Here is a 26,260-nt window from a genome sequence, read left to right on the forward strand (position 1 = left end):
TCCTGTCGGAGTGAACACATTTCTGACCGTGCCTGTGGATTGGGACACAGCGGATATTCCCAAAAGGCAGCTTGACTATAAACAGAGTGATGTTTTAATGTGCGTGTGTACAGTTCTGTTTCCATAAACACCACAGGAACATTGACAAAAGTGAGATTTAATTATCCAAGAAAACTCATCGTAGTTCACGTGTCATTCTGTTCAAAGTTTATAAAAATCAAACATCTCAGATACACAACAAAACTATTGTGTGAATGGTGAGAACAGGAATTATCTACAGGAGAGAGAGGGTGAGGAATATGCATCGTTTGTGAAATGATCCTGGTTTCAGACACTTCCACTCAGATTCTGAACAATGAGGTGAACAGTACAATCTCCATCGTGCTGGCTTCTCCTCAGGCTGCTCTCTCCTTACGGGACCGGGGACCGGGGAGGGGGACCGGGGAGTGGGGACCGGGGACCGGGGAGGGGAGGGGACTGGTGCTGGTTTCAGCTCAGCGTCTCTGTACCTCAGGTGAGCTGTCACTTCAGCCAGAGTGAGAATTCAGGTTAAAGGGACAGGTACATGGGGGTACACAGCCCCCAGTTAAAGGGGCAGGTACATGGGGGTACACAGCCCCCAGTTAAAGGGGCAGGTACATGGGGGTACACAGCCCCCAGTTAAAGGGGCAGGTACATGGGGGTACACAGCCCCCAGTTAAAGGGGCAGGTACATGGGGGTACACAGCCCCCAGTTAAAGGGGCAGGTACATGGGGGTACACAGCCCCCAGTTAAAGGGGCAGGTACAGGGGGGGAGTCAGCCCCCAATTAAAGGGGCAGGTACAGGGCGGAGTCAGCCCCCAATTAAAGGGGCAGGTACAGGGGGTAGTCAGCCCCCAGTTAAAGGAGCAGGTACAGGGGGTAGTCAGCCCCCAATTAAAGGGGCAGGTACAGGGGGTAGTCAGCCCCCAGTTAAAGGGGCAGGTACGGGGGGGTAGTCAGCCCCCAGTTAAAGGGGCAGGTACAGGGGGGTACACAGCCCCCAGTTAAAGGGGCAGGTACAGGGGGTAGTCAGCCCTCCATTAAAGGGGCAGGTACGGGGGGTAGTCAGCCCCCCATTAAAGGGGCAGATACGGGTGGGGGGGGTAGTCAGCCCCCCCATTAAAGGGGCAGGTACAGGGGGTAGTCAGCCCCCAGTTAAAGGGGCAGGTACAGGGGGTAGTCAGCCCTCAGCCACCTCCTGATTGGTTTATTAACGCGGCCAATCATGGGTAACCTCTGACTGTATTTTGAGGCCAGACTGGCTCGGTGATAGACCGGGAAGCTGGTTTGGAAAACGCGGCCTTTCCCTCTCCGTCCCATCTGCCTGCCAGCAATCAGGAAGGTGGATGGCCCGGCCTGTGGGCACACCGGTGCCCTCTGGAAGACATCATGGAGGCCCAGGCTCCCTCGCTGGTGGACTAGGCCTTGCTCCGTGGTAGTGCGGCCTGTGGATTTGGTTCGGGGTGTCAGGCCAGCTCTCTGCAGCGAGGACTGATCGGGTCCTGGGCTACCCCCCTGCACCGGGCTGTCCACCAAACTCATGGTCAACTGCGGCATCTTACGGCCCTGGTCAGTGCCGTTGAGGCCTGGCCGATGGGCCTTCAGGTCAGTGCCCCCTGAGGCAGGCTGACTGACAGGCTCCTTCCCCGCCGAGCCGAGAGCAGCAGCTGGGATCATGGAGCCTGTCCCGAAGCGAGTGGCCAGGCTGTCCCCAAAGAAGGAGTACAGCTCCCGGTACATCTGGGCCAGGCCAGGGGCTGGCTGCACCAACTCGTAACTCAGGCCCGTGCCAGTCTGCAGCAGGTGGCTGGTAATGCCAAAACCAAACTCAGTGTGGGGCTCCCGAACAGGACTCCCGGCTGGAGAACCTGGAATGCTGCCTCCATCCAGGGACACTACCATCAGTAACTTGGTCTTCAACAGATTCTCCACCGCTACCTGGGGACACAGATTACAATCTGTTACCGGGGGAAGGTTGCGGGGAGACACAGGGAGGGAGGGGGACGGGGGGAGACAGAGGGACGGGGGGAGACAGAGGGACGGGGGGAGACAGAGGGACGGGGGGAGACAGAGGGACGGGGGGAGACAGAGGGACGGGGGGAGACAGAGGGACGGGGGGAGACAGAGGGACGGGGGGAGACAGAGGGACGGGGGGAGACAGAGGGACGGGGGGAGACAGAGGGACGGGGGGAGAGGGAGGGGGAGAGGGAGAGGGAGGAGGGACGGGGAGACACAGGGAGGGAGGGAGGGGGAGGGAGAGGGACGGGGAGACACAGGGAGGGAGGGAGGGGGAGGGAGAGGGACGGGGAGACACAGGGAGGGAGGGAGAGGGAGGGAGAGGGAGGGAGAGGGAGGGAGAGGGAGGGAGAGGGAGGGAGAGGGAGGGAGAGGGAGGGAGAGGGAGGGAGAGGGAGGGAGAGGGAGGGAGAGGGAGGGAGAGGGAGGGAGAGGGAGGGAGAGGGAGGGAGAGGGAGGGAGAGGGAGGGAGGGAGAGGGAGGGAGAGGGAGGGAGAGGGAGGGAGAGGGAGGGAGAGGGAGGAGAGACACAGGGAGGGAGGGAGGGAGAGGGACGGGGAGACACAGGGAGGGAGGGAGAGGGAGGGGGAGGGACGGGGAGACACAGGGAGGGAGGGAGAGGGCAGGAGGCAGAGAAAGAATGGGAGGGAGAAAGTGGGAGAGAGTAAGTGAAGGAGGGAGGGAGAGAGAGAGGAAGACAGAGAGATGTAAAGAGAAAAACTGTGAGGGAGAGAAATGAAGAGAGGGAGAGAGAGAGATTTCCAGAGAGAGAGTGAACAGGATAATGATAGAGAAAGGAAGGTCAGAGAGAGAGAGAGAGAGAGAGAGAGAGAGAGACAGAGAGAGAGAGAGGGAGAGGGAGAGAGTGAGAGAGAGAGAGAGAGAGAGAGTGAGAGAGAGTGAGAGAGAGAGGGGGAGAGGGAGAGAGTGAGAGAGAGAGAGGGAGAGGGAGAGAGTGAGAGAGAGTGAGAGAGAGAGAGAGAGAAAGAGTGAGAGAGTGGACAGTAGTTGTTGATAAACCTACCAGAATGGCTCCATAGACCTTATGGCCATCAGCTTTGACCTGAGCATTAGACACCGAGTTATCATCCAGGACAGCCTGCAGGTTCGGCCAGTACATGTGAAGATGGGGGTACAGAACTCGTTCCACTGCCTGGAAATACCACAACGGGTGTGAGTGAGAGAGCGAGAAACAGCACACAGTGCTCTGTGCAGGAAAGCGGGCAGCTCACAAAGAGCATCGTTTCGGCAGGAGAGTGGGTGTTGGGTGGGGGACAGTGTACAGTGAGTTTTACTGGGTGTTGGGTGGGGGACAGTGTACAGTGAGTTTTACTGGGTGTTGGGTGGGGGACAGTGTACAGTGAGTTTTACTGGGTGTTGGATGGGGGACAGTGTACAGTGAGTTTTACTGGGTGTTGGATGGGGGACAGTGTACAGTGAGTTTTACTGGGTGTTGGATGGGGGACAGTGTACAGTGAGTTTTACTGGGTGTTGGATGGGGGACAGTGTACAGTGAGTTTTACTGGGTGTTGGATGGGGGACAGTGTAGAGTTGTTTTACTGGGTGTTGGGTGATGGACAGTGTACAGTGAGTTTTACTGGGTGTTGGATGGGGAACAGTGTACAGTGAGTTATACTGGGTGTTGGATGGGGGACAGTGTACAGTGCGTTTTACTGGGTGTTGGTTGGGGGACAGTGTACAGTGAGTTTTACTGGGTGTTGGATGGGGGACAGTGTACAGTGAGTTTTACTGGGTGTTGGATGGGGGACAGTGTACAGGGAGTTTTACTGGGTGTTGGATGGGGGACAGTGTACAGGGAGTTTTACTGGGTGTTGGGTGATGGACAGTGTACAGTGAGTTTTACTGGGTGTTGGGTGGGGGACAGTGTACAGGGAGTTTTACTGGGTGTTGGGTGGGGGACAGTGTACAGTGAGTTTTACTGGGTGATGGATGGGGGACAGTGTACAGTGAGTTTTACTGGGTATTGGATGGGGGACAGTGTACAGTGAGTTTTACTGGGTGTTGGGTGGGGGACAGCGTACAGTGGGTTTTTACTGGGTGTTGGGTGGGGGACAGCGTACAGTGGGTTTTTACTGGGTGTTGGGTGGGGGACAGCGTACAGTGAGTTTTACTGGGTGTTGGATGGGGGACAATGTACAGTGAGTTTTACTGGGTGTTGGATGGGGGACAGTGTACAGTGAGTTTTACTGGGTGTCGGATGGGGGACAGTGTACAGTGAGATTTACTGGGTGTTGGATGGGGACAGAGTACAGGGAGTTTTACTGGGTGTTGGGTCAAGGACAGTGTACAGGGAGTTTTACTGGGTGTTGGATGGGGGACAGTGTACAGTGAGTTTTACTGGGTGTTGGGTGGGGGACAGTGTACAGTGAGTTTTACTGGGTGTTGGATGGGGGACAGTGTACAGTGAGTTTTACTGGGTGTTGGATGGGGGACACTGTACAGTGAGTTTTACTGGGTGTTGGATGGGGGACAGTGTACAGTGAGTTTTACTGGGTGTTGGGTGGGGGACAGTGTACAGTGAGTTTTACAGGGTGTTGGGTGGGGGACAGTGTACAGTGAGTTTTACTGGGTGTTGGATGGGGGACAGTGTACAGGGAGTTTTACTGGGTGTTGGGTGATGGACAGTGTACAGTGAGTTTTACTGGGTGTTGGATGGGGGACAGTGTACAGTGAGTTTTACTGGGTGTCGGATGGGGGACAGTGTACAGTGAGATTTACTGGGTGTTGGATGGGGACAGAGTACAGAGAGTTTTACTGGGTGTTGGGTCATGGACAGTGTACAGGGAGTTTTACTGGGTGTTTGATGGGGACAGTGTACAGGGAGTTTTACTGGGTGTTGGGTCATGGACAGTGTACAGGGAGTTTTACTGGGTGTTGAATGGGGGACAGTGTACAGTGAGTTTTACTGGGTGTTGGATGGGGGACAGTGTACAGTGAGTTTTACTGGGTGTTGGATGATGGACAGTGTACAGTGAGTTTTACTGGGTGTTGGGTGATGGACAGTGTACAGTGAGTTTTACTGGGTGTTGGGTCATGGACAGTGTACAGGGAGTTTTACTGGGTGTTGGGTGGGGGACAGTGTACAGTGAGTTTTACTGGGTGTTGGATGGGGGACAGTGTACAGGGAGTTTTACTGGGTGTTGGGTGGGGGACAGTGTACAGTGAGATTTACTGGGTGTTGGATGGGGGACAGTGTACAGTGAGTTTTACTGGGTGTTGGGTGGGGGACAGTGTACAGTGAGTTTTACTGGGTGTTGGGTGGGGGACAGTGTACAGGGAGTTTTACTGGGTGTTGGGTGGGGGACAGTGTACAGTGAGTTTTACTGGGTGTTGGATGGGGGACAGCTTACAGTGAGTTTTACTGGGTGTTGGGTGAGGGACAGTGTACAGTGAGTTTTACTGGGTGTTGGGTGGGGGACAGTGTACAGTGAGTTTTACTGGGTGTTGGATGGGGGACAGTGTACAGTGAGTTTTACTGGGTGTTGGATGGGGGACAGTGTACAGTGAGTTTTACTGGGTGTTGGATGGGGGACAGTGTACAGTGAGTTTTACCGGGTGTTGGGTGGGGGACAGTGTACAGTGAGTTTTACTGGGTGTTGGGTGGGGGACAGTGTACAGTGAGTTTTACTGGGTGTTGGGTGGGGGACAGTGTACAGTGAGTTTTACCGGTGTTGGATGGGGGACAGTGTACAGGGAGTTTTACCGGGTGTTGGATGGAGGACAGTGTACAGTGAGTTTTACCGGGTGTTGGGTGGTGGACAGTGTACAGTGAGTTTTACTGGGTTTTGGGTGGGGGACAGTGTACAGTGAGTTTTACTGGGTGTTGGGTCATGGACAGTGTACAGTGAGTTTTACTGGGTGTTGGATGGGGGACAGTGTACAGTGAGTTTTACTGGGTGTTGGATGGGGGACAGTGTACAGTGAGTTTTACAGGGTGTTGGGTCATGGACAGTGTACAGTGAGTTTTACTGGGTGTTGGATGGGGGACAGTGTACAGTGAGTTTTACTGGGTGTTGGATGGGGGACAGTGTACAGTGAGTTTTACTGGGTGTTGGATGGGGGACAGTGTACAGGGAGTTTTACTGGGTGTTGGGTGGGGGACAGTGTACAGTGAGTTTTACTGGGTGTTGGGTGGGGGACAGTGTCGAGGGAGTTTTACTGGCTGTTGGGTGGGGGACAGTGTACAGTGAGTTTTACTGGGTGATGGATGGGGGACAGTGTACAGTGAGTTTTACTGGGTGTTGGGTCATGGACAGTGTACAGGGAGTTTTACTGGGTGTTGGATGGGGGACAGTGTACAGTGAGTTTTACTGGGTGTTGGGTCATGGACAGTGTACAGGGAGTTTTACTGGGTGTTGGATGGGGGACAGTGTACAGTGAGTTTTACTGGGTGTTGGGTGGGGGACAGTGTACAGGGAGTTTTACAGGGTGTTGGATGGGGGACAGTGTACAGTGTGTTTTACCGGGTGTTGGGTGGGGGACAGTGTACAGTGAGTTTTACTGGGTGTTGGATGGGGGACAGTGTACAGTGAGTTTTACTGGGTGTTGGATGGGGGACAGTGTACAGTGAGTTTTACTGGGTGTTGGGTCATGGACAGTGTACAGTGAGTTTTACTGGGTGTTGGGTCATGGACAGTGTACAGTGAGTTTTACTGGGTGTTGGATGGGGGACAGTGTACAGTGAGTTTTACTGGGTGTTGGATGGGGGACAGTGTACAGGGAGTTTTACTGGGTGTTGGGTGGGGGACAGTGTACAGTGAGTTTTACTGGGTGATGGATGGGGGACAGTGTACAGTGAGTTTTACTGGGTGTTGGGTGGGGGACAGTGTACAGTGAGTTTTACTGGGTGTTGGGTGGTGGACAGTGTACAGTGAGTTTTACTGGGTGATGGATGGGGGACAGTGTACAGTGAGTTTTACTGGGTGTTGGATGGGGGACAGTGTACAGTGAGTTTTACTGGGTGTTGGATGGGGGACAGTGTACAGGGAGTTTTACTGGGTGTTGGATGGGGGACAGTGTACAGGGAGTTTTACTGGGTGTTGGGTCATGGACAGTGTACAGTGAGTTTTACTGGGTGTTGGATGGGGGACAGTGTACAGGGAGTTTTACTGGGTGTTGGATGGGGGACAGTGTACAGTGAGTTTTACTGGGTGTTGGGTGATGGACAGTGTACAGTGAGTTTTACTGGGTGTTGGATGGGGGACAGTGTACAGTGAGTTTTACTGGGTGTTGGATGGGGGACAGTGTACAGTGTGTTTTACTGGGTGTTGGATGGGGGACAGTGTACAGTGAGTTTTACTGGGTGTTGGGTGGGGGACAGTGTACAGTGAGTTTTACTGGGTGTTGGATGGGGGACAGTGTACAGTGAGTTTTACTGGGTGTTGGGTGATGGACAGTGTACAGTGAGTTTTACTGGGTGTTGGGTGGGGGACAGTGTACAGTGAGTTTTACTGGGTGTTGGGTGGGGGACAGTGTACAGTGAGTTTTACTGGGTGTTGGATGGGGGACAGTGTACAGTGAGTTTTACTGGGTGTTGGATGGGGGACAGTGTACAGTGAGTTTTACTGGGTGTTGGGTCATGGACAGTGTACAGTGAGTTTTACTGGGTGTTGGGTCATGGACAGTGTACAGTGAGTTTTACTGGGTGTTGGATGGGGGACAGTGTACAGTGAGTTTTACTGGGTGTTGGATGGGGGACAGTGTACAGGGAGTTGTACTGGGTGATGGATGGGGGACAGTGTCCAGTGAGTTTTACTGGGTGTTGGATGGGGGACAGCGTACAGGGAGTTTTACTGGGTGTTGGATGGGGGACAGCGTACAGTGAGTTTTACTGGGTGTTGGATGGGGGACAGTGTCCAGTGAGTTTTACTGGGTGTTGGATGGGGGACAGTGTCCAGTGAGTTTTACTGGGTGTTGGGTGGGGGACAGTGTACAGTGAGTTTTACGGGGTGTTGGTTGGGGGACAGTGTCCAGTGAGTTTTACTGGGTGTTGGATGGGGGACAGTGTACAGTGAGTTTTACTGGGTGTTGGGTGGGGGACAGTGTACAGTGAGTTTTACTGGGTGTTGGATGGGGGACAGTGTACAGGAAGTTTTACTGGGTGTTGGGTGGGGGACAGTGTACAGTGAGTTTTACTGGGTGTTGGGTGGGGGACAGTGTACAGTGAGTTTTACTGGGTGTTGGGTGGGGGACAGTGTACAGTGAGTTTTACTGGGTGTTGGGTGGGGGACAGTGTCCAGTGAGTTTTACTGGGTGTTGGGTGGGGGACAGTGTCCAGTGAGTTTTACTGGGTGTTGGGTGGGGGACAGTGTACAGTGAGTTTTACTGGGTGTTGGGTGATGGACAGTGTACAGTGAGTTTTACTGGGTGTTGGATGGGGGACAGTGTACAGTGAGTTTTACTGGGTGTTGGGTGGGGGACAGTGTACAGCGAGTTTTACTGGGTGTTGGATGATGGACAGTGTACAGTGAGTTTTACTGGGTGTTGGGTGGGGGACAGTGTACCGTGAGTTTTACTGGGTGTTGGGTGGGGACAGTGTACAGTGAGTTTTACTGGGTGTTGGGTGGGGGACAGTGTACAGTGAGTTTTACTGGGTGTTGGATGATGGACATTGTACAGTGAGTTTTACTGGGTGTTGGGTGGGGGACAGTGTACAGTGAGTTTTACTGGGTGTTGGATGGGGGACAGTGTACAGTGAGTTTTACTGGGTGTTGGATGGGGGACAGTGTACAGGGAGTTTTACTGGGTGTTGGATGGGGGACAGTGTACAGTGAGTTTTACTGGGTGTTGGATGGGGGACAGTGTACAGTGAGTTTTACTGGGTGTTGGATGGGGGACAGTGTACAGTGAGTTTTACTGGGTGTTGGGTGATGGACAGTGTACAGGGAGTTTTACTGGGTGTTGGATGGGGGACAGTGTACAGTGAGTTTTACTGGCTGTTGGGTGGGGGACAGTGTACAGGGAGTTTTACTGGGTGTTGGGTGATGGACAGTGTACAGTGAGTTTTACTGGGTGTTGGGTGGGGGACAGTGTACAGTGAGTTTTACTGGGTATTGGATGGGGACAGTGTACAGGGAGTTTTACTGGGTGTTGGGTGGGGGACAGTGTACAGGGAGTTTTACTGGGTGTTGGGTGGGACACAGTGTACAGGGAGTTTTACTGGGTGTTGGGTGGGGGACAGTGTACAGTGAGTTTTACTGGGTGTGGGATGGGGGACAGTGTACAGTGAGTTTTACTGGGTGTTGGATGGGGGACAGTGTACAGTGAGTTTTACTGGGTGTTGGGTGGGGGACAGTGTACAGTGAGTTTTACTGGGTGATGGATGGGGGACAGTGTACAGTGAGTTTTACTGGGTGTTGGGTGGGGGACAGTGTACAGGGAGTTTTACTGGGTGTTGGGTGGGGGACAGTGTACAGGGAGTTTTACTGGGTGTTGGGTGGGGGACAGTGTACAGTGAGTTTTACTGGGTGTTGGATGATGGACAGTGTACAGTGAGTTTTACTGGGTGTTGGGTGGGGGACAGTGTACAGTGAGTTTTACTGGGTGTTGGATGGGGGACAGTGTACAGGGAGTTTTACTGGGTGTTGGATGGGGGACAGTGTACAGTGAGTTTTACTGGGTGTTGGGTGATGGACAGTGTACAGTGAGTTTTACTGGGTGTTGGATGGGGGACAGTGTACAGTGAGTTTTACTGGGTGTTGGATGGGGGACAGTGTACAGTGAGTTTTACTGGGTGTTGGGTGATGGACAGTGTACAGGGAGTTTTACTGGGTGTTGGATGGGGGACAGTGTACAGTGAGTTTTACTGGCTGTTGGGTGGGGGACAGTGTACAGGGAGTTTTACTGGGTGTTGGGTGATGGACAGTGTACAGTGAGTTTTACTGGGTGTTGGGTGGGGGACAGTGTACAGTGAGTTTTACTGGGTATTGGATGGGGACAGTGTACAGGGAGTTTTACTGGGTGTTGGGTGGGGGACAGTGTACAGGGAGTTTTACTGGGTGTTGGGTGGGACACAGTGTACAGGGAGTTTTACTGGGTGTTGGGTGGGGGACAGTGTACAGGGAGTTTTACTGGGTGTGGGATGGGGGACAGTGTACAGTGAGTTTTACTGGGTGTTGGATGGGGGACAGTGTACAGTGAGTTTTACTGGGTGTTGGGTGGGGGACAGTGTACAGTGAGTTTTACTGGGTGTTGGGTGGGGGACAGTGTACAGGGAGTTTTACTGGGTGTTGGGTGGGGGACAGTGTACAGGGAGTTTTACTGGGTGTTGGGTGGGGGACAGTGTACAGTGAGTTTTACTGGGTGTTGGATGATGGACAGTGTACAGTGAGTTTTACTGGGTGTTGGGTGGGGGACAGTGTACAGTGAGTTTTACTGGGTGTTGGATGGGGGACAGTGTACAGGGAGTTTTACTGGGTGTTGGATGGGGGACAGTGTACAGTGAGTTTTACTGGGTGTTGGGTGATGGACAGTGTACAGTGAGTTTTACTGGGTGTTGGATGGGGGACAGTGTACAGTGAGTTTTACTGGGTGTTGGATGGGGGACAGTGTACAGTGAGTTTTACTGGGTGTTGGGTGGGGGACAGTGTACAGTGAGTTTTACTGGGTGTTGGATGGGGGACAGTGTACAGTGAGTTTTACTGGGTGTTGGATGATGGACAGTGTACAGTGAGTTTTACTGGGTGTTGGATGGGGGACAGTGTACAGTGAGTTTTACTGGGTGTTGGGTGGGGGACAGTGTACAGTGAGTTTTACTGGGTGATGGATGGGGGACAGTGTACAGTGAGTTTTACTGGGTGTTGGGTGGGGGACAGTGTACAGTGAGTTTTACTGGGTGTTGGGTGGGGGACAGTGTACAGTGTGTTTTACTGGGTGTTGGGTGGGGGACAGTGTAGAGGGAGTTTTACTGGGTGTTGGGTGGGGGACAGTGTACAGGGAGTTTTACTGGGTGTTGGGTGGGGGACAGTGTACAGTGTGTTTTACTGGGTGTTGGGTGGGGGACAGTGTCGAGGGAGTTTTACTGGGTGTTGGGTGGGGGACAGTGTACAGTGAGTTTTACTGGGTGTTGGGTGGGGGACAGTGTCGAGGGAGTTTTACTGGGTGTTGGATAGGGGACAGTGTACAGTGTGTTTTACTGGGTGTTGGGTGGGGGACAGTGTACAGTGTGTTTTACTGGGTGTTGGGTGGGGGACAGTGTAGAGGGAGTTTTACTGGGTGTTGGGTGGGGGACAGTGTAGAGGGAGTTTTACTGGGTGTTGGATGGGGGACAGTGTACAGTGAGCTTTACTGGGTGTTGGGTGGGGGACAGTGTAGAGGGAGTTTTACTGGGTGTTGGATGGGGGACAGTGTACAGTGAGTTTTACTGGGTGTTGGATGGGGGACAGTGTACAGTGAGTTTTACTGGGTGTTGGGTGGGGGACAGTGTACAGTGTGTTTTACTGGGTGTTGGGTGGGGGACAGTGTACAGTGTGTTTTACTGGGTGTTGGGTGGGGGACAGTGTAGAGGGAGTTTTACTGGGTGTTGGGTGGGGGACAGTGTCGAGGGAGTTTTACTGGGTGTTGGGTGGGGGACAGTGTACAGTGTGTTTTACTGGGTGTTGGGTGGGGGACAGTGTAGAGGGAGTTTTACTGGGTGTTGGGTGGGGGACAGTGTCGAGGGAGTTTTACTGGGTGTTGGGTGGGGGACAGTGTACAGTGAGTTTTACTGGGTGTTGGATGGGGGACAGTGTACAGTGAGTTTTACTGGGTGTTGGATGGGGGACAGTGTACAGTGAGTTTTACTGGGTGTTGGATGGGGGACAGTGTACAGTGAGTTTTACTGGGTGTTGGGTGGGGGACAGTGTACAGTGAGTTTTACTGGGTGTTGGGTGGGGGCAGTGTACAGGGAGTTTTACTGGGTGTTGGGTGGGGGACAGTGTAGAGGGAGTTTTACTGGGTGTTGGGTGGGGGACAGTGTCGAGGGAGTTTTACTGGGTGTTGGGTGGGACCCTCACTAGCAGCCCCTCACCTTCCAGCCCAGAGCGTGTAAACCCACCAAGGCTCCATAGTGGGAGCAGAGCGGTCGGACAGGATCAATCAGCACCTTCTGCAGGGTCAGCAGGATCTGGTGGTACAGGTTACTCACCATGACACCTATTGGTAAAACAACAGCTCAACATCAAACCGACAGAATCCCGGCAACTCAGACAGCATTCACTAGGCCAGTGTAAATGTCCCACACTCGGAGTTACCGTACACACAGTCCCCGTGTCCCACACTCGGAGTTACCGTACACACAGTCCCTGTGTCCCACACTCGGAGTTACCGTACACACAGTCCCCGGTCCCCGTGTCCCACACTCGGAGTTACCGTACACACAGTCCCCGGTCCCCGTGTCCCACACTCGGAGTTACCGTACACACAGTCCCCGCGTCCCACACTCGGAGTTACCGTACACACAGTCCCCGTGTCCCCCACTCGGAGTTACCGTACACACAGTCCCCGTGTCCCACACTCGGAATTACCGTACACACAGTCCCCGGTCCCCGTGTCCCACACTCGGAGTTACCGTACACACAGTCCCCGGTCCCCGTGTCCCACACTCGGTGTTACCGTGCACATAGTCCCCGGGCCCCGTGTCCCACACTCGGAGTTACCGTACACACAGTCCCCGTGTCCCACACTCGGAGTTACCGTACACACAGTCCCCGTGTCCCACACTCGGAGTTACCGTACACACAGTCCCCGTGTCCCACACTCGGAGTTACCGTACACACTGTCCCCGTGTCCCACACTCGGAGTCACCGTACACACTGTCCCCGTGTCCCACACTCGGAGTCACCGTACACACTGTCCCCGTGTCCCACACTCGGAGTTACTGTACACACAGTCCCCGGTCCCCGTGTCCCACACTCGGTGTTACCGTGCACATAGTCCCCGGTCCCCGTGTCCCACACTCGGTGTTACCGTACACACAGTCCCCGTGTCCCCGTGTCCCACACTCGGAGTTACCGTACACACAGTCCCCGTGTCCCACAGTCGGAGTTACCGTACACACTGTCCCCGTGTCCCACACTCGGAGTTACCGTACACACAGTCCCCGTGTCCCACACTCGGAGTTACCGTACACACAGTCCCCGTGTCCCCGTGTCCCACACTCGGAGTTACCGTACACACAGTCCCCATGTCCCACACACGGAGTTACCGTACACACAGTCCCCGTGTCCCCGTGTCCCACACTCGGAGTTACCGTACACACAGTCCCCGTGTCCCACACTCGGAGTTACCGTACACACTGTCCCCGTGTCCCACACTCGGAGTTACCGTACACACAGTCCCCGGTCCCCGTGTCCCACACTCGGAGTTACCGTACACACAGTCCCCGTGTCCCCGTGTCCCACACTCGGAGTTACCGTACACACAGTCCCCGTGTCCCACACTCGGAGTTACCGTACACACAGTCCCCGTGTCCCTCACTCGGAGTTACCGTACACACAGTCCCCGTGTCCCTCACTCGGAGTTACCGTACACACTGTCCCCGGTCCCACACTCGGAGTTACCGTACACACAGTCCCCGTGTCCCACACTCGGAGTTACCGTACACACAGTCCCCGTGTCCCACACTCGGAGTTACCGTACACACAGTCTCCGTGTCCCACACTCGGAGTTACCGTACACACAGTCTCCGTGTCCCACACTCGGAGTTACCGTACACACAGTCCCCGTGTCCCACACTCGGAGTTACCGTACACACAGTCCCCGGTCCCCGTGTCCCACACTCGGAGTTACCGTACACACAGTCCCCGTGTCCCCCACTCGGAGTTACCGTACACACAGTCCCCGTGTCCCACACTCGGAGTTACCGTACACACAGTCCCCGTGTCCCCGTGTCCCACACTCGGAGTTACCGTACACACAGTCCCCGGTCCCCGTGTCCCACACTCGGAGTTACCGTACACACTGTCCCCGTGTCCCACACTCGGAGTTACCGTACACACAGTCCCCGTGTCCCACACTCGGAGTTACCGTACACACAGTCCCCGGTCCCCGTGTCCCACAGTCGGAGTTACCGTACACACAGTCCCCGTGTCCCACACTCGGAGTTACCGTACACACAGTCCCCGTGTCCCCGTGTCCCACACTCGGAGTTACCGTACACACAGTCCCCGTGTCCCACACTCGGAGTTACCGTACACACAGTCTCCGTGTCCCACACTCGGAGTTACCGTACACACAGTTCCCGTGTCCCACACTCGGAGTTACCGTACACACAGTCCCCGTGTCCCACACTCGGAGTTACCGTACACACAGTCCCCGTGTCCCCGTGTCCCACACTCGGAGTTACCGTACACACAGTCCCCGTGTCCCACACTCGGAGTTACCGTACACACAGTCCCCGTGTCCCACACTCGGAGTCACCGTACACACAGTCCCTGTGTCCCACACTCGGAGTTACCGTACACACAGTCCCCGGTCTCCGTGTCCCACACTCGGAGTTACCGTACACACAGTCCCCGTGTCCCACACTCGGAGTTACCGTACACACAGTCCCCGTGTCCCACACTCGGAGTTACCGTACACACAGTCCCCGGTCCCCGTGTCCCACACTCGGAGTTACCAAGCACAGTACCAAGTCAGTGGCCTCTTCCTGTCTTGTGATTTTATAAAACTGTGATCTGGGTCTTTAATACGCAGCCTGAAAGTCAGAGAAACATTAGATTGGAAAGCAGCTTCTGACCTGAAGATGTGTGTCAGGAGCAATGCTGCATAATCCCTTAGGGTCCAGTGATCGTTCAGTGGGTTGATCGAGGCTGCAAGAGGCTCCAGAATACAGTACATGACACTGGAGACCAGGCTCCTGATGTAGTTCCCCAGGTAGAGGTAGGGATTACCGATTAAACTCTTCACTATGTGGAGAAGGCGGTTCAGCTGGTCCAGGTCATGACTGACCGACTTAACCTGTCCAGAGAGAGAGACGGAAATTAAGCAGGTGTCTGTCACGAGGGCAGGGTCAGCATTGGTGTTTGTAAAAGGTAAGATCTTTTTGGACTGAGCAACATGTGCTGTGTAAGGATCTAGTGGATGTGCTGTGTGGAGACTCCCATTTGACAAGGTGCTACAAAGGTTACCCCACTAAATATAGCAGCCCATGCTGCCGGGGGGTAAGCAAATCACAGGCAGAGAGGATTGTCTGGATCATAGGAAGCAGACAGTGGGCATAAAGTGGGCAGGTTCTGGATGGAACCCGCTCTGAGGGCAATGTTAGGAGCTCAGTGGTTTGGATGGTACATCTGCTGCTGGCACAGAGATAGCAACGTAAGTGAGGCACCCGAAGGAGATTAAAGTCATTGCAAAAGGATGTTGAGAGGCTAAGTGGAAAATGTGTGGAAAAGTGAACTTGTCCATTTTCAGCAGAAAGAAGAGAGTAAATGCTGGCGATTCTGAAATGGTGGATGGAGAGAAGCGTGGATCCCATAGCAGCTCCTGAAATTGTTGGAAGGGTTTCTGTAAAATAGGATTTACATGCATATGGAGAAGCGAGGGGTGATGAGGGATAATCATCCTGGTTTTGTGCAAGGGAAATGGTGTCTCACAAACCTGACTGAGGTTTTTTTAATGAAGGAACCAAGAAGATAGATGAGGACATAATAATAGACGTTGTTTATTTGGACTTTAGTAAAACCTTTGACAAGGTTCTGTGTGGTAGACCAATAAATAAAGTTAGATCCCATGGGATTCAGGGCAAACTTTCCAATTGGATACAAAATTGGCCTGACAGCAGGAGACAGAGAGTAATGGTGGAGGGTTGTTCTTCAGACTGGAGGCCTGTGACCAGCGATGTTCCACAGGGATTGGTGCTGGGTCCACTACTGTTTGTCAGTTATGTAAATGATTGAGATGAGAACATAGAAGCATGGTTAGTAATTGTGCAGATGACACCAACTTTGGTGGTATAGTGAACAGTGAAGAAGGTTATCTACAATTACGAAGAGATTTTGATCAATTGAGTCAATGGACTGAGCAGTGGCAGATGGAGTTTAATTTGGATAAATGGGAGGTATTAATGGTAAGGCCTTGAGTAGTGTTGTAGAACAGAGAGACCTAGGGGCACTGGGACATAATTCTTTGAAGTTTAAATCACATATAGAACAGGGGGGTTAAGAAGCTGTTTAATGAGCTTGTCTTCATTGCTCAGACCTTTGAGTATAGGAGTTGGGAAGTCATGTTGAGGTTGTACAGGACATTAGGAAGACCTCTTATGGAATACTGTGCCCAGTTCTGGTCTCCCTGTTATCGGAAGGATATTATTAAACTGGAGAGGGTTCACAAGAGATTTCCCAGGATATAGCTGAAACCCTCCATATCCGGCTACATGGAGAGGGTGGATAGACTGGGATTTTTTTTCCCTAAAGCGTAGGAGGTTGAGGGGGTTACAATTATGAGAAACGGTTGGACACTTTGTACTGTGTCCACCAGGCTTTAGAAAAAGGATTATAAAATCATGAGGGGTATAGATAAGGTGAATGGTAGGAGTCTGTTCCCTTGGATGGGGGATTTCAAGGCTAGGGGGCACATTTTTAAGGTGAGAGGGGAGAGATTTAAAAAGGATATGAGGGACTTTTTTTTTAAACACAGAGGGTGGTTCGTGTGTGGAATGAACTTCCTGAGGGAGTGGTGGGTGTGGGTACATTTGGATAAGGACCTGGATAGGAAAGGATTGGAGGGATATGGGCCAGGAGCAGGCAGCTGGGACTAGTTTAGTTTGGGGTTAGGGTCAGCATGGACTGGTTGGGCCGAAGGGTGTGTTTCCGTGCTGTCTGACTGTAAGCAGCAGATGATGTCAATGGAGACAAACTGCAGGCCAAGGGCTGCAGATGGATCTGGTGAATCAGAAGGTTAGTACACAGATGCAGCAAGTGATTCTGAAGGTAAATGGAACAAGGGGAATAGGAATATGAAAATAGGGTGGACACAGCATTGGTGAGACCACATCTGGAGCACTGTGTACAGATTTGTCTCCCTGTTTAAGGATGTAATTGCACTGGAAAATAGTTCAGAGATGGTCCACTTGACTGATTGCTGGGAGGGACAGGGGGTTACAATTATGAGGAACGGTTGGACACTTTGTACTGTGTCCACCAGGCTTTAGAAAAATTTAGATGTAATCTTTATTGTAACTGGTTCAAGAAGAGTGGATGTCACTGGCTGGACTAATATTTACTCCCCCGTCCCTAGTTGCCCCCCTTGGGAAGGTGGGGGTGAGCTGCCTTCTTGACCCCCTGCAGTCCATGTGCTGTGGGTAGACCCACAGTGTCCCTAAGGGAGGGAATCCCAGGATTCTGACCCAGCCAGACTGAGGGAACGGTGAGATATTTCCAAGTCGGGATGGTGAGGGGCTCGGAGGGGAACTTGCAGAGGGTGGTGTTCCCATGTATCTGCTGCCCCTTGTCCTTCTGGATGGAAGTGGCCGTGGGTTTGGAAGGTGCTGCCTGAGGATCTTTGGGGAGTTTCTGCAGTGTATCTTGTAGCTGGTACACACTGCTGTTACTGAGCGTCGGTGGAGGGAGGGGGGGGAGGGAGGGAGGGGGTGTGTGTGGGTGTGGGGCCAATCCAGCGGGGGCTGCTTTGTCCCTGGATGGTGTCGAGCTTCTTGAGTGTTGTTGGAGCTGCCCCCATCCAGGGGCAAGTGGGGAGTGTTCCCTCACCTTCCTGCCTTGTGCCTTGTATATGGTGGGACAGGGCTTTGGGGGGAGTCAGGAGGGGAGTTACTCGCTGCAGGATTCCCAGCCTCTGACCTGCTCTTGTAGCCACTGGATTTATGTGGTGAGTCCCAGCTCAGTTTCTGGCCAATGGTAACCCCCAGGATGTAGTTGTTGGGGGGGGGGGGGGGGGGGTTTGGGGATGGGAACACCATTGTATGTCAAGGGGCAATGGTTAGATTGTCTCTTATTGGGGATGGTCATTACCTGGCATTTGTGTGGTGTGAATATTAATCACCAGTTGTCAGATCACGTCCAGGTCTTGCTGCATTTGGACGTGAACTGCTTCAGTATCTGAGCAGTTGTCATTTTAGATGGATACTAAAGAGAACTTGGCAAAAGTAAAGACTGCAGATGCTGGAGATCAGAGTCCAGGTTAGAGTGGGGCTGGAAAAGCACAGTTGATTTGCCTGTTCCGCAGATGCTGCCTGACCTGCTGTGCTTTTGCAGCACCAAAGAGAACGTGTTTCTCTGGGAGAGGAGAACGTGTGCAACTCAGTCCTGCAGAAGCAGAGAAGGTGGGGTCAATGGGTTATGGTATTATAGTCGAGAGAGTGTTTCTCGACAAACCTGAGTCAAGCTGGGAGGGTGCTGTAAACAGATCATCATCTTAGAGAGAGGGAGGAAAGACTCAACTGGGGGATTGGCCTGGTTTTGCGCGGAGTTCAATTCTCCATGTTTTCCAAGGAGTCGAGTGCCTATGAGTTTCTCTCCTTCCTCATTCGCAGCGATGTCGCGGGAGGGTCAGTGCAGAGGGAGGGGACGCTGTCGGAGGGTCAGTGCTGAGGGAGGAGGCACTGTATGGGGGTCAGCGCTGAAGGAGGGCCGCACTGTCGGAGGGTCAGTCCTGAGGGAGTGGGCACCGTCAGAGGGTCAGTGCCGAGGGAGTGGGCACTGTCTGAGGGTCAGTGCTGAGAAAGCGGGCACTACATGAGGGTCAGCGCTGAGGGAGCGGGCACTGTCTGAGGGTCAGTGCTGAGAAAGCGGGCACTGTCGGAGGGTCAGCGCTGAAGGAGGGCCGCACTGTCGGAGGGTCAGCGCTGTGGGAGTGGGCACTGTCGGAGGGTCAGTGCTGAGGGAGTGGGCACTGTCGGAGGGTCAGCACTGAGGGAGTGGGCACTGACGGAGGGTCAGCGCTGAGGGAGTGGGCACTGACGGAGGGTCAGCGCTGGGGGAGTGGGCACTGTCGGAGGGTCAGTGGGGGTGGGTGCTGTCAGGCAGCCAGAGCTAAGGGAACATGGCGGATAGCAGTGTTGTACTGAATGGAAGGTGTGGGGTAATGCAGTATGATAGAGATGAGGTACCTGTCTGGAGTGCAGGGATTGTGGGCCAGAGCTGTACCTACCCCACTGACCACATGGACAAAGTAAGGAAGCAGAGCAGCAATCTTCGAATTGGACTGAAGGTCCTGGAGAGCGACCTGTGACAGAACGAGACAGTGAGAAAAACTGATCAACACCATCCCAATCCAGTCAGCAGCAAGGCAGGGGTACAGGATTAGAGTAAAGCTCCCCCTACACTGTCCCCCCCCCCATCAAACACTCCCAGAACAGGGACAGCACGGGGTTAGATACAGAGTAAAGCTCCCTCTACACTGTCCCCCCATCAAACACTCCCAGGACAGGGACAGCACGAGGGTAGATACAGAGTAAAGCTCCCTCTACACTGTCCCCCCCATCAAACACTCCCAGGGACAGGGACAGCACGGGGTTAGATACAGAGTAAAGCTCCCTCTACACTCCCCCCCCATCAAACACTCCCAGGACAGGGACAGTACGGGGTTAGATACAGAGTAAAGCTCCCTCTACACTCCCCCCCCTCCATCCAACACTCCCAGGGACAGGGACAGCACGGGGTTAGGTATGGAGCGAAGCCTATTGTATAAATGGTGACTGTAACCTCTGACCTTTATGAGTTGCTGATCATCCCCCAGCACTGCTCGGGTAATCTGTTGGTAATATTTCAAGAGATCATCAGAGAGACTGGAGACGGCCACAGGAACTGGGGGCCAAGAAAAGACAGGCTTCAGTATCACCAGGCAGACAGCTTCATTCCTGTCTGCTCTTTGAAAGCCACCCCAGCAGCTATAGCAGCAGAGCTAGACCATTCGGCCCATTCAGTCTACTCTACCATTTGATGGTGGCTGTCCTGTTTCTCAACTCCATTCTCCCGCCTTTGACCGCCCCCTCCCTTTACCAATCAAGACCCTATCTATCTCTGTCTTAAGTACACTCAATGACTTGACCTCCATAGCCCTCTGTGATAATGAGCTGCACAGAGTCCCCAGCCTCTGGCTGAAGAAATCCCTCCTTCAGCTCAGTTCGAAAGGGTTGTCCTTTCACCCTGAGGCTGTGCCCTAGGTCCTAGTCTCTCCTACTGATGGAAACATCTTCTCAACTCTCTCAGTATTCTGGACGTTTTAATCAGGATTCCCTCCCCTTCTTCTACCCCAAGTACAGCCCCAGAGTCCTTAACTATTTCTCACAGAACAAACTCTTCAACCCAGGATCACTCCTGTAAGCCTCCTCTCGCTATACCCTTCAATGCCAGCACATCTTCCTCAGATACGTGGCCCGAAACTGCTCTCAATATTTCCAAATACAGTCTGACCACAGCTTTACACAGCCATCAGCAGTACATCCTTGCTCTGTATTCTAGCCCTCTTGAAAAGAATGTTAATGTCACATTTGACTTCCTAACCCCCCAGCTGAACCTGTATGTTAACTTTAGACAATCCTGAACTAGGACTCCCAAGTCCATTTGTGGTTTGGATTTCCAAAGCCTTTCCCCATTTAGAATATAGTCTACACCTCTATTCTTCCTACCAAAGTGCATAACCTCACACTTTCCCCCACTGTATTCCATCTGCCACTTCTTTGCCCACTTTTCTTGCATGTCCAAGCAGCCTCCCTGGTTCCTCAACACGACCTGCCATACAATCTATCTTTGTGCCATCTGCAAACAGTGAAGGTCCCACCAGTTAGTTGCTGTGCCCCCACAACAACTCACTGCCTTCAATAAAACTTTCCCCTCGTCTACACCCCCGCTCCCCGCTCCCCTCTCCCCACCAGCCTCAGGTGCTCCTCCTTATTGTGAGCAGCCCTCTGGTGACCAGCCATGCTGCCAGTCGATGGGCTGAATGGTACCTGTTTGTAGCCGTGGGGATGTGATTGGGAGGAATACTCACCCGCTCCCTGAGACTCTTCATTTGCTTTATTCTCTAAATAGGAGACCTGAACTAGAGAAGCAAAGAGAAAGGAAGAGGCGTTAGGGAGTAACCAGTACAGACCGACTGCTCACAAACTCAATCCTTCTCCCTCGGTCCTCCTACCTCGCACCACAGTTTGACCACAGCCCTTGGGGATGTTGGTTGCCAGGGCTAGCTCCACCAGGTTGACCTCACGATCCTCCATAACAAAGAGTTCTCCGTCCTTCACCGAGCGAAACGGGAGTACGTCTGGGGCTCCGTAGCCACACACAGGCTGTAACACACAAGCAGAGATCCAGGCTGCAGCAGGTCTCCCAATTTACAGCCAGAAGGCTCAGCTCACAGTCCATCCACCACCATACAGTGTCACAACTACCACCTTAGGCATCACTGCAATCCCTAAGCACGATCATTGCAGTTCCACCCAATCTCACTGACAAGGGAACAAAGACTCGGATTTGATCCGCACACCAGGGACTGGAATTCATAACCCAGACTGACACGACCAGGGTCGGCGCTGAGGGAGCGCCGCACTGTCGGAGGGTCAGCGCTGAGGGAGCGCCGCACTGTCGGGGGGTCAGCGCTGAGGGAGCGCCGCACTGTCGGGGGGTCAGCGCTGAGGGAGCGCCGCACTGTCGGGGGGTCAGCGCTGAGGGAGCGCCGCACTGTCGGGGGGTCAGCGCTGAGGGAGCGCCGCACTGTCGGGGGGTCAGCGCTGAGGGAGCGCCGCACTGTCGGGGGGTCAGCGCTGAGGGAGCGCCGCACTGTCGGGGGGTCAGCGCTGAGGGAGCGCCGCACTGTCGGGGGGTCAGCGCTGAGGGAGCGCCGCACTGTCGGGGGGTCAGCGCTGAGGGAGCGCCGCACTGTCGGGGGGTCAGCGCTGAGGGAGCGCCGCACTGTCGGGGGGTCAGCGCTGAGGGAGCGCCGCACTGTCGGGGGGTCAGCGCTGAGGGAGCGCCGCACTGTCGGGGGGTCAGCGCTGAGGGAGCGCCGCACTGTCGGGGGGTCAGCGCTGAGGGAGCGCCGCACTGTCGGGGGGTCAGCGCTGAGGGAGCGCCGCACTGTCGGAGGATCAGCGCTGAGGGAGCGCCGCACTGTCGGAGGATCAGCGCTGAGGGAGCGCCGCACTGTCGGAGGATCAGCGCTGAGGGAGCGCCGCACTGTCGGAGGATCAGCGCTGAGGGGAGTTCTGCACTGTCGGAGGGTCAGCGCTGAGGGGAGTTCTGCACTGTCGGAGGGTCAGCGCTGAGGGGAGTTCTGCACTGTCGGAGGGTCAGCGCTGAGGGGAGTTCTGCACTGTCGGAGTGTCAGCGCTGAGGGGAGCGCCGCACTGTCGGAGGGTCAGCGCTGAGGGAGCGCCGCACTGTCGGAGGGTCAGCGCTGAGGGAGTGCCGCACTGTCGGAGGGTCAGCGCTGAGGGAGTGCCACACTGTCGGAGGGTCAGCGCTGAGGGAGAGGGCACTGTCGGAGGGTCAGTGCTGAGGGAGTTCTGCATTGTGCACCCCCAACTTCCCCATGTTCCCTGAAACACCCTGGTCCCCCCACACCTACCTCCACATTGGCCCATCGCAGCGCCCGGTTGAAGTCCTCCACGGTCAGGCGCCTTCGCTTGGCATGCCTCATGAACTGGGTGCTGTTCTGAAAGAGCCAATGACAGAGTGTTCTGCTGACAAGATGCTGGTTCAGACGCCTCACAACACCAGCTGTATCCTGAGGACCTTGTGGTCTCTCGGTCCAACCCCCCTCTCAGTCAGTGACTCTCTCTCTTACCTGGGCAGTCTCTCGTAGTCGGTAACACACGTCCTCAGCCAGCAGAGCACTGACCTCATCACCCAGCTCCAGCCCCACACTCTCACCCATCAGTTTAACTGACTCCTTACTCAGCTCCACGTACCGCCTCTCATCACGCTCAGACATAGCGGCTTGGTCTCGGCCCACACTCTCTCCCTCCACTAACTAGCAGCACAACCTGTGGTAATGTCTCTCACTTCCCAGTAACCAGGCCCTGACTAATCAGGATCCCTCATAACGTGATTATCAACAACCAACCAACCCTTCAATAACAAGTTGTAGATTCCTCACTAACTACCTACATAATCCTTCACTGGCTAGTTGCCTACTAGTAATAACCAACATTGCTCTAACTAGTCACCAGTCCCCCTACTCCATCACTAACTGCATATTCTCTCATTAGCTGGATATCCCCTTTGTGATAACTAATGCTAACTTCCCTAACCAGTGATAACACCTCATTAACTAATTATCTCTTCCTTAACCAGTGATAACACCTCATTAACTAATACTAACTTCCATAACCAATGATAACACCTCACTAATTATCTCTTCCTTAACCAGTGATAACACCTCATTGACTAATTATCTCTCATTAACCAGTGTTAACACCTCACTAACTAACGCTAACTTCCTTAACCAGTGATAACACCTCATTAACTAATACTAACTTCCATAACCAATGATAACACCTCACTAACTAATACTAACTTCCCTAACTAGTGATACCTCACTAACTAATTATCTCTTCCCTAACCAGTGATAACACCTCACTAACTGGTACTAACTAGGCATCACTTCATTAACCAGCTCTGCATCTCCAGTGAGAGCAACAGAACTACTTCCGGGGTCACATCACTGACCAATCAGAATCTTTCCGCGGAGTGGGCGGGGCGCCGCCGTCGCCACCACGTGACCGAAGATTTAAAAGGGGCGGCGGCCCCCGCACTGGTAGGTGGGCCCCACCTCCAGCTTTAAAAGATACAGGGATCTGGATGGTCTTGTGTCGGAGGTTCCCCTGTTCCGCCATTCAATAAAATCCTGGCTGTTCTTTGTTTCAGATTCCCGTCTGTCGCCAGTAGCTTTCCATTCCCCTTCAACAACAAAAAAAATGTCTCTCCACTCTGGCTTTGCAAATACTCCCTGACCCTGGCTCCAGCAAAGTCTGAGACACCAGAGTTCCACATTCGATTCTAATACCACCCTCACAGTCAAGCTCATAGTCTGCCTCCCTCTCCCTACCCAGAATACAGGAAACTTTGGAAAATGTCCACCAACACCTTTACTGTGTCATTAAACCAGCTATTTTCACATCCTGGGGGTGAAATCCCATCAGGACCTGGGGGACCACAGCTCCCTCAGTTTGCTTGTTAAACAAAAAAAAAACTGAACGAACTGTGGATGCTGAAAATCAGACACAAAGCAGAAATTGCTGGAAAAACTCAGCAGGTCTGGCAGCACCTGTGGAGAGAAAGCAGAGTTAACATATATTGGGTCCCAGCCACCAACCAGCAGAACTGGTTCAATCATCACCCTCCCTCCTCAACCCAAATGCCCACGCCCACCATCATCTCCCCCCCCCCCATCCCAATTGATCCCTCCCTCCCCCATCATCCCCCTGCCTCCCCATCATCTTCTCCATCCCAATTGTCACCTTCTCTCACAAGCCCATCACCTCCTCCCCACATCCCCATTCCCTCTCATCCCAATCGCACCCCCACATCCCAATCTAAGTCTCAATTTTTAGCTCAATTTCTCCATCCCAGGCAACATCCTGGTAAACCCCCTCTAGTGCTATCATATCCTTCCTGCAGTGAGGTGACCAGAATTGTATACAGTACTTTAAATTGCAGCCTAACAGTCAATACAACGCCAATATTACCTCCTAGCTCTTATACTCTATGCCATGACTGATAAAAACAAGTTTCCCATGTGCCTTCTTAACTATCCTACTCCTATGCTCTGCTGACCTCAGGGATCTGGGAATAATTACCCAGAGATTCCCTCTGTTCCTCCGAGCTACCCAATGTCCTGCCATTCATTAAGTCTTCCCTCACCTTGTATCTTCTTCCAAAGTGCATCATCTCGCACTTCTCAGGGGTAACTACCATCTGCCACTGCTCTGCCTATCTGATCAACCCATATCTTCCTGTAACTTACAACTCTCTTCTTCCCTATTAACCATCCAACCAATCTTGGTGTCATCTCTAACTTTGCTGAATGCTCCCCCCTCCTCCAACATTTTCACTTATATAACAAACAATAAGGGTCCCAGTTAAAAATTACACAACACCAGGTTATAGTCCAATAGGTTTAATTAGAAGCACTAGCTGTCGGAGCGCTGCTCCTTCATCAAGGGTCCGAGTACTGATCCCTATGGTACACTGCTGGACATAGGCTTCCAGTCACTCAAACATCCTTCTCCCACCACCCTTTGTGTCCCATTATAAGCCAGTTTCTGATCCATCTCACCAAGTTTCCCTCAATTCTATGTTCTTTAATCTCAATCCGTCTCCCATGTCAAACCTTGTCAAACGATTTGCTAAAATCCATGTGCAAGTTCCTCACTGTCCCTTTTTCCTGAATTCTGAACCCACATCCTCCTTTCCAGAAAACCCTTCCGATATTCTGCAGGTTCACACACAGGTTGTCCCCTTATTCCCTAATGGACCCAACTCTTTCCCTGGTTTTACCTCTTCCCTTTAAAAGTATTTACAAGATATCTTAGGATTTGCGAACAGGTGAATCCTTTCTCATGTTGCCTTTTTTTTTGGCTTTTTAAGTTCCCTCTTGCACTTCCTGTATTGTCAAGATTAGAGTGGTGCTGGAAAAGCATAGCAGGTCAGGCAGCATCCGAGGAGCAGGAGAATCAACGTTTTGGGAAAAAGCCCTTCATCAGGAATGAGGCCTGATGAAGGGCTTTTGCCTGGAGCGTCAATTTCCTGCTCCTCGGATGCTTTTGTGCTGTTGTGCTTTTCCAGCACCACTCTAATCTTGGTTTGAACTCCTACCCAAAGGAAGGCAAGTGGATTAACCTGGAGACTGAAACAAACAATCACATCATTGACAGAACTTTAAGCAGCGCCCATTTCCAATCTCTCTTCAGGTTATATGTTAACAAAGTCATTGCTGTGTGCAGCTACACTGGAGGCAATCAGGAGACATACCGCCTTTGCTAGAGTTGTGGTCGTCAAGAATAGGGGGCATTGAATAGTTCAGCATCTGGCCCTCTGAATTTCTACAGCACAATAGCCGTCCTCCCCCTGCCACACTCTCTGGGTTATAGGATGGTCCCACAGACACAAATGAAGGTCAAATGTCCCTATTAGATAACACTCGCTATTAAATTGTACACAGGAGACCGAGGTGGAACACTTCCTCATGGGATGGGGGGGTCAAATGCACATATTAAGACTGAAAGGTTCAGGGATGTTTATCACCTGAGGTGGGAAGCTGAAGTTAAAG

General features: G+C 53.1%; 1 protein-coding gene across 1 annotated transcript; it reads right to left on the reverse strand.

Annotated features, from left to right (window-relative positions):
• Positions 1-141: 141 nt before the first annotated feature.
• On the reverse strand, positions 142-24,023 carry taf6l (TAF6-like RNA polymerase II, p300/CBP-associated factor (PCAF)-associated factor). The gene is given in 11 exon segments (XM_072567625.1): positions 142-1,956; positions 3,059-3,191; positions 12,066-12,180; positions 12,182-12,190; positions 14,775-14,995; positions 19,142-19,216; positions 19,703-19,797; positions 20,984-21,034; positions 21,128-21,278; positions 22,556-22,642; positions 22,775-24,023. Coding segments are annotated over 11 exon segments (1,863 nt in total). The 5' UTR covers positions 22,922-24,023; the 3' UTR covers positions 142-1,177.
• Positions 24,024-26,260: the final 2,237 nt, after the last annotated feature.

Source organism: Chiloscyllium punctatum, unplaced genomic scaffold (genome assembly GCF_047496795.1).
Source record: "Chiloscyllium punctatum isolate Juve2018m unplaced genomic scaffold, sChiPun1.3 scaffold_683, whole genome shotgun sequence".
In the NCBI taxonomy this organism is placed as follows: Eukaryota; Metazoa; Chordata; class Chondrichthyes; order Orectolobiformes; family Hemiscylliidae; genus Chiloscyllium; species Chiloscyllium punctatum.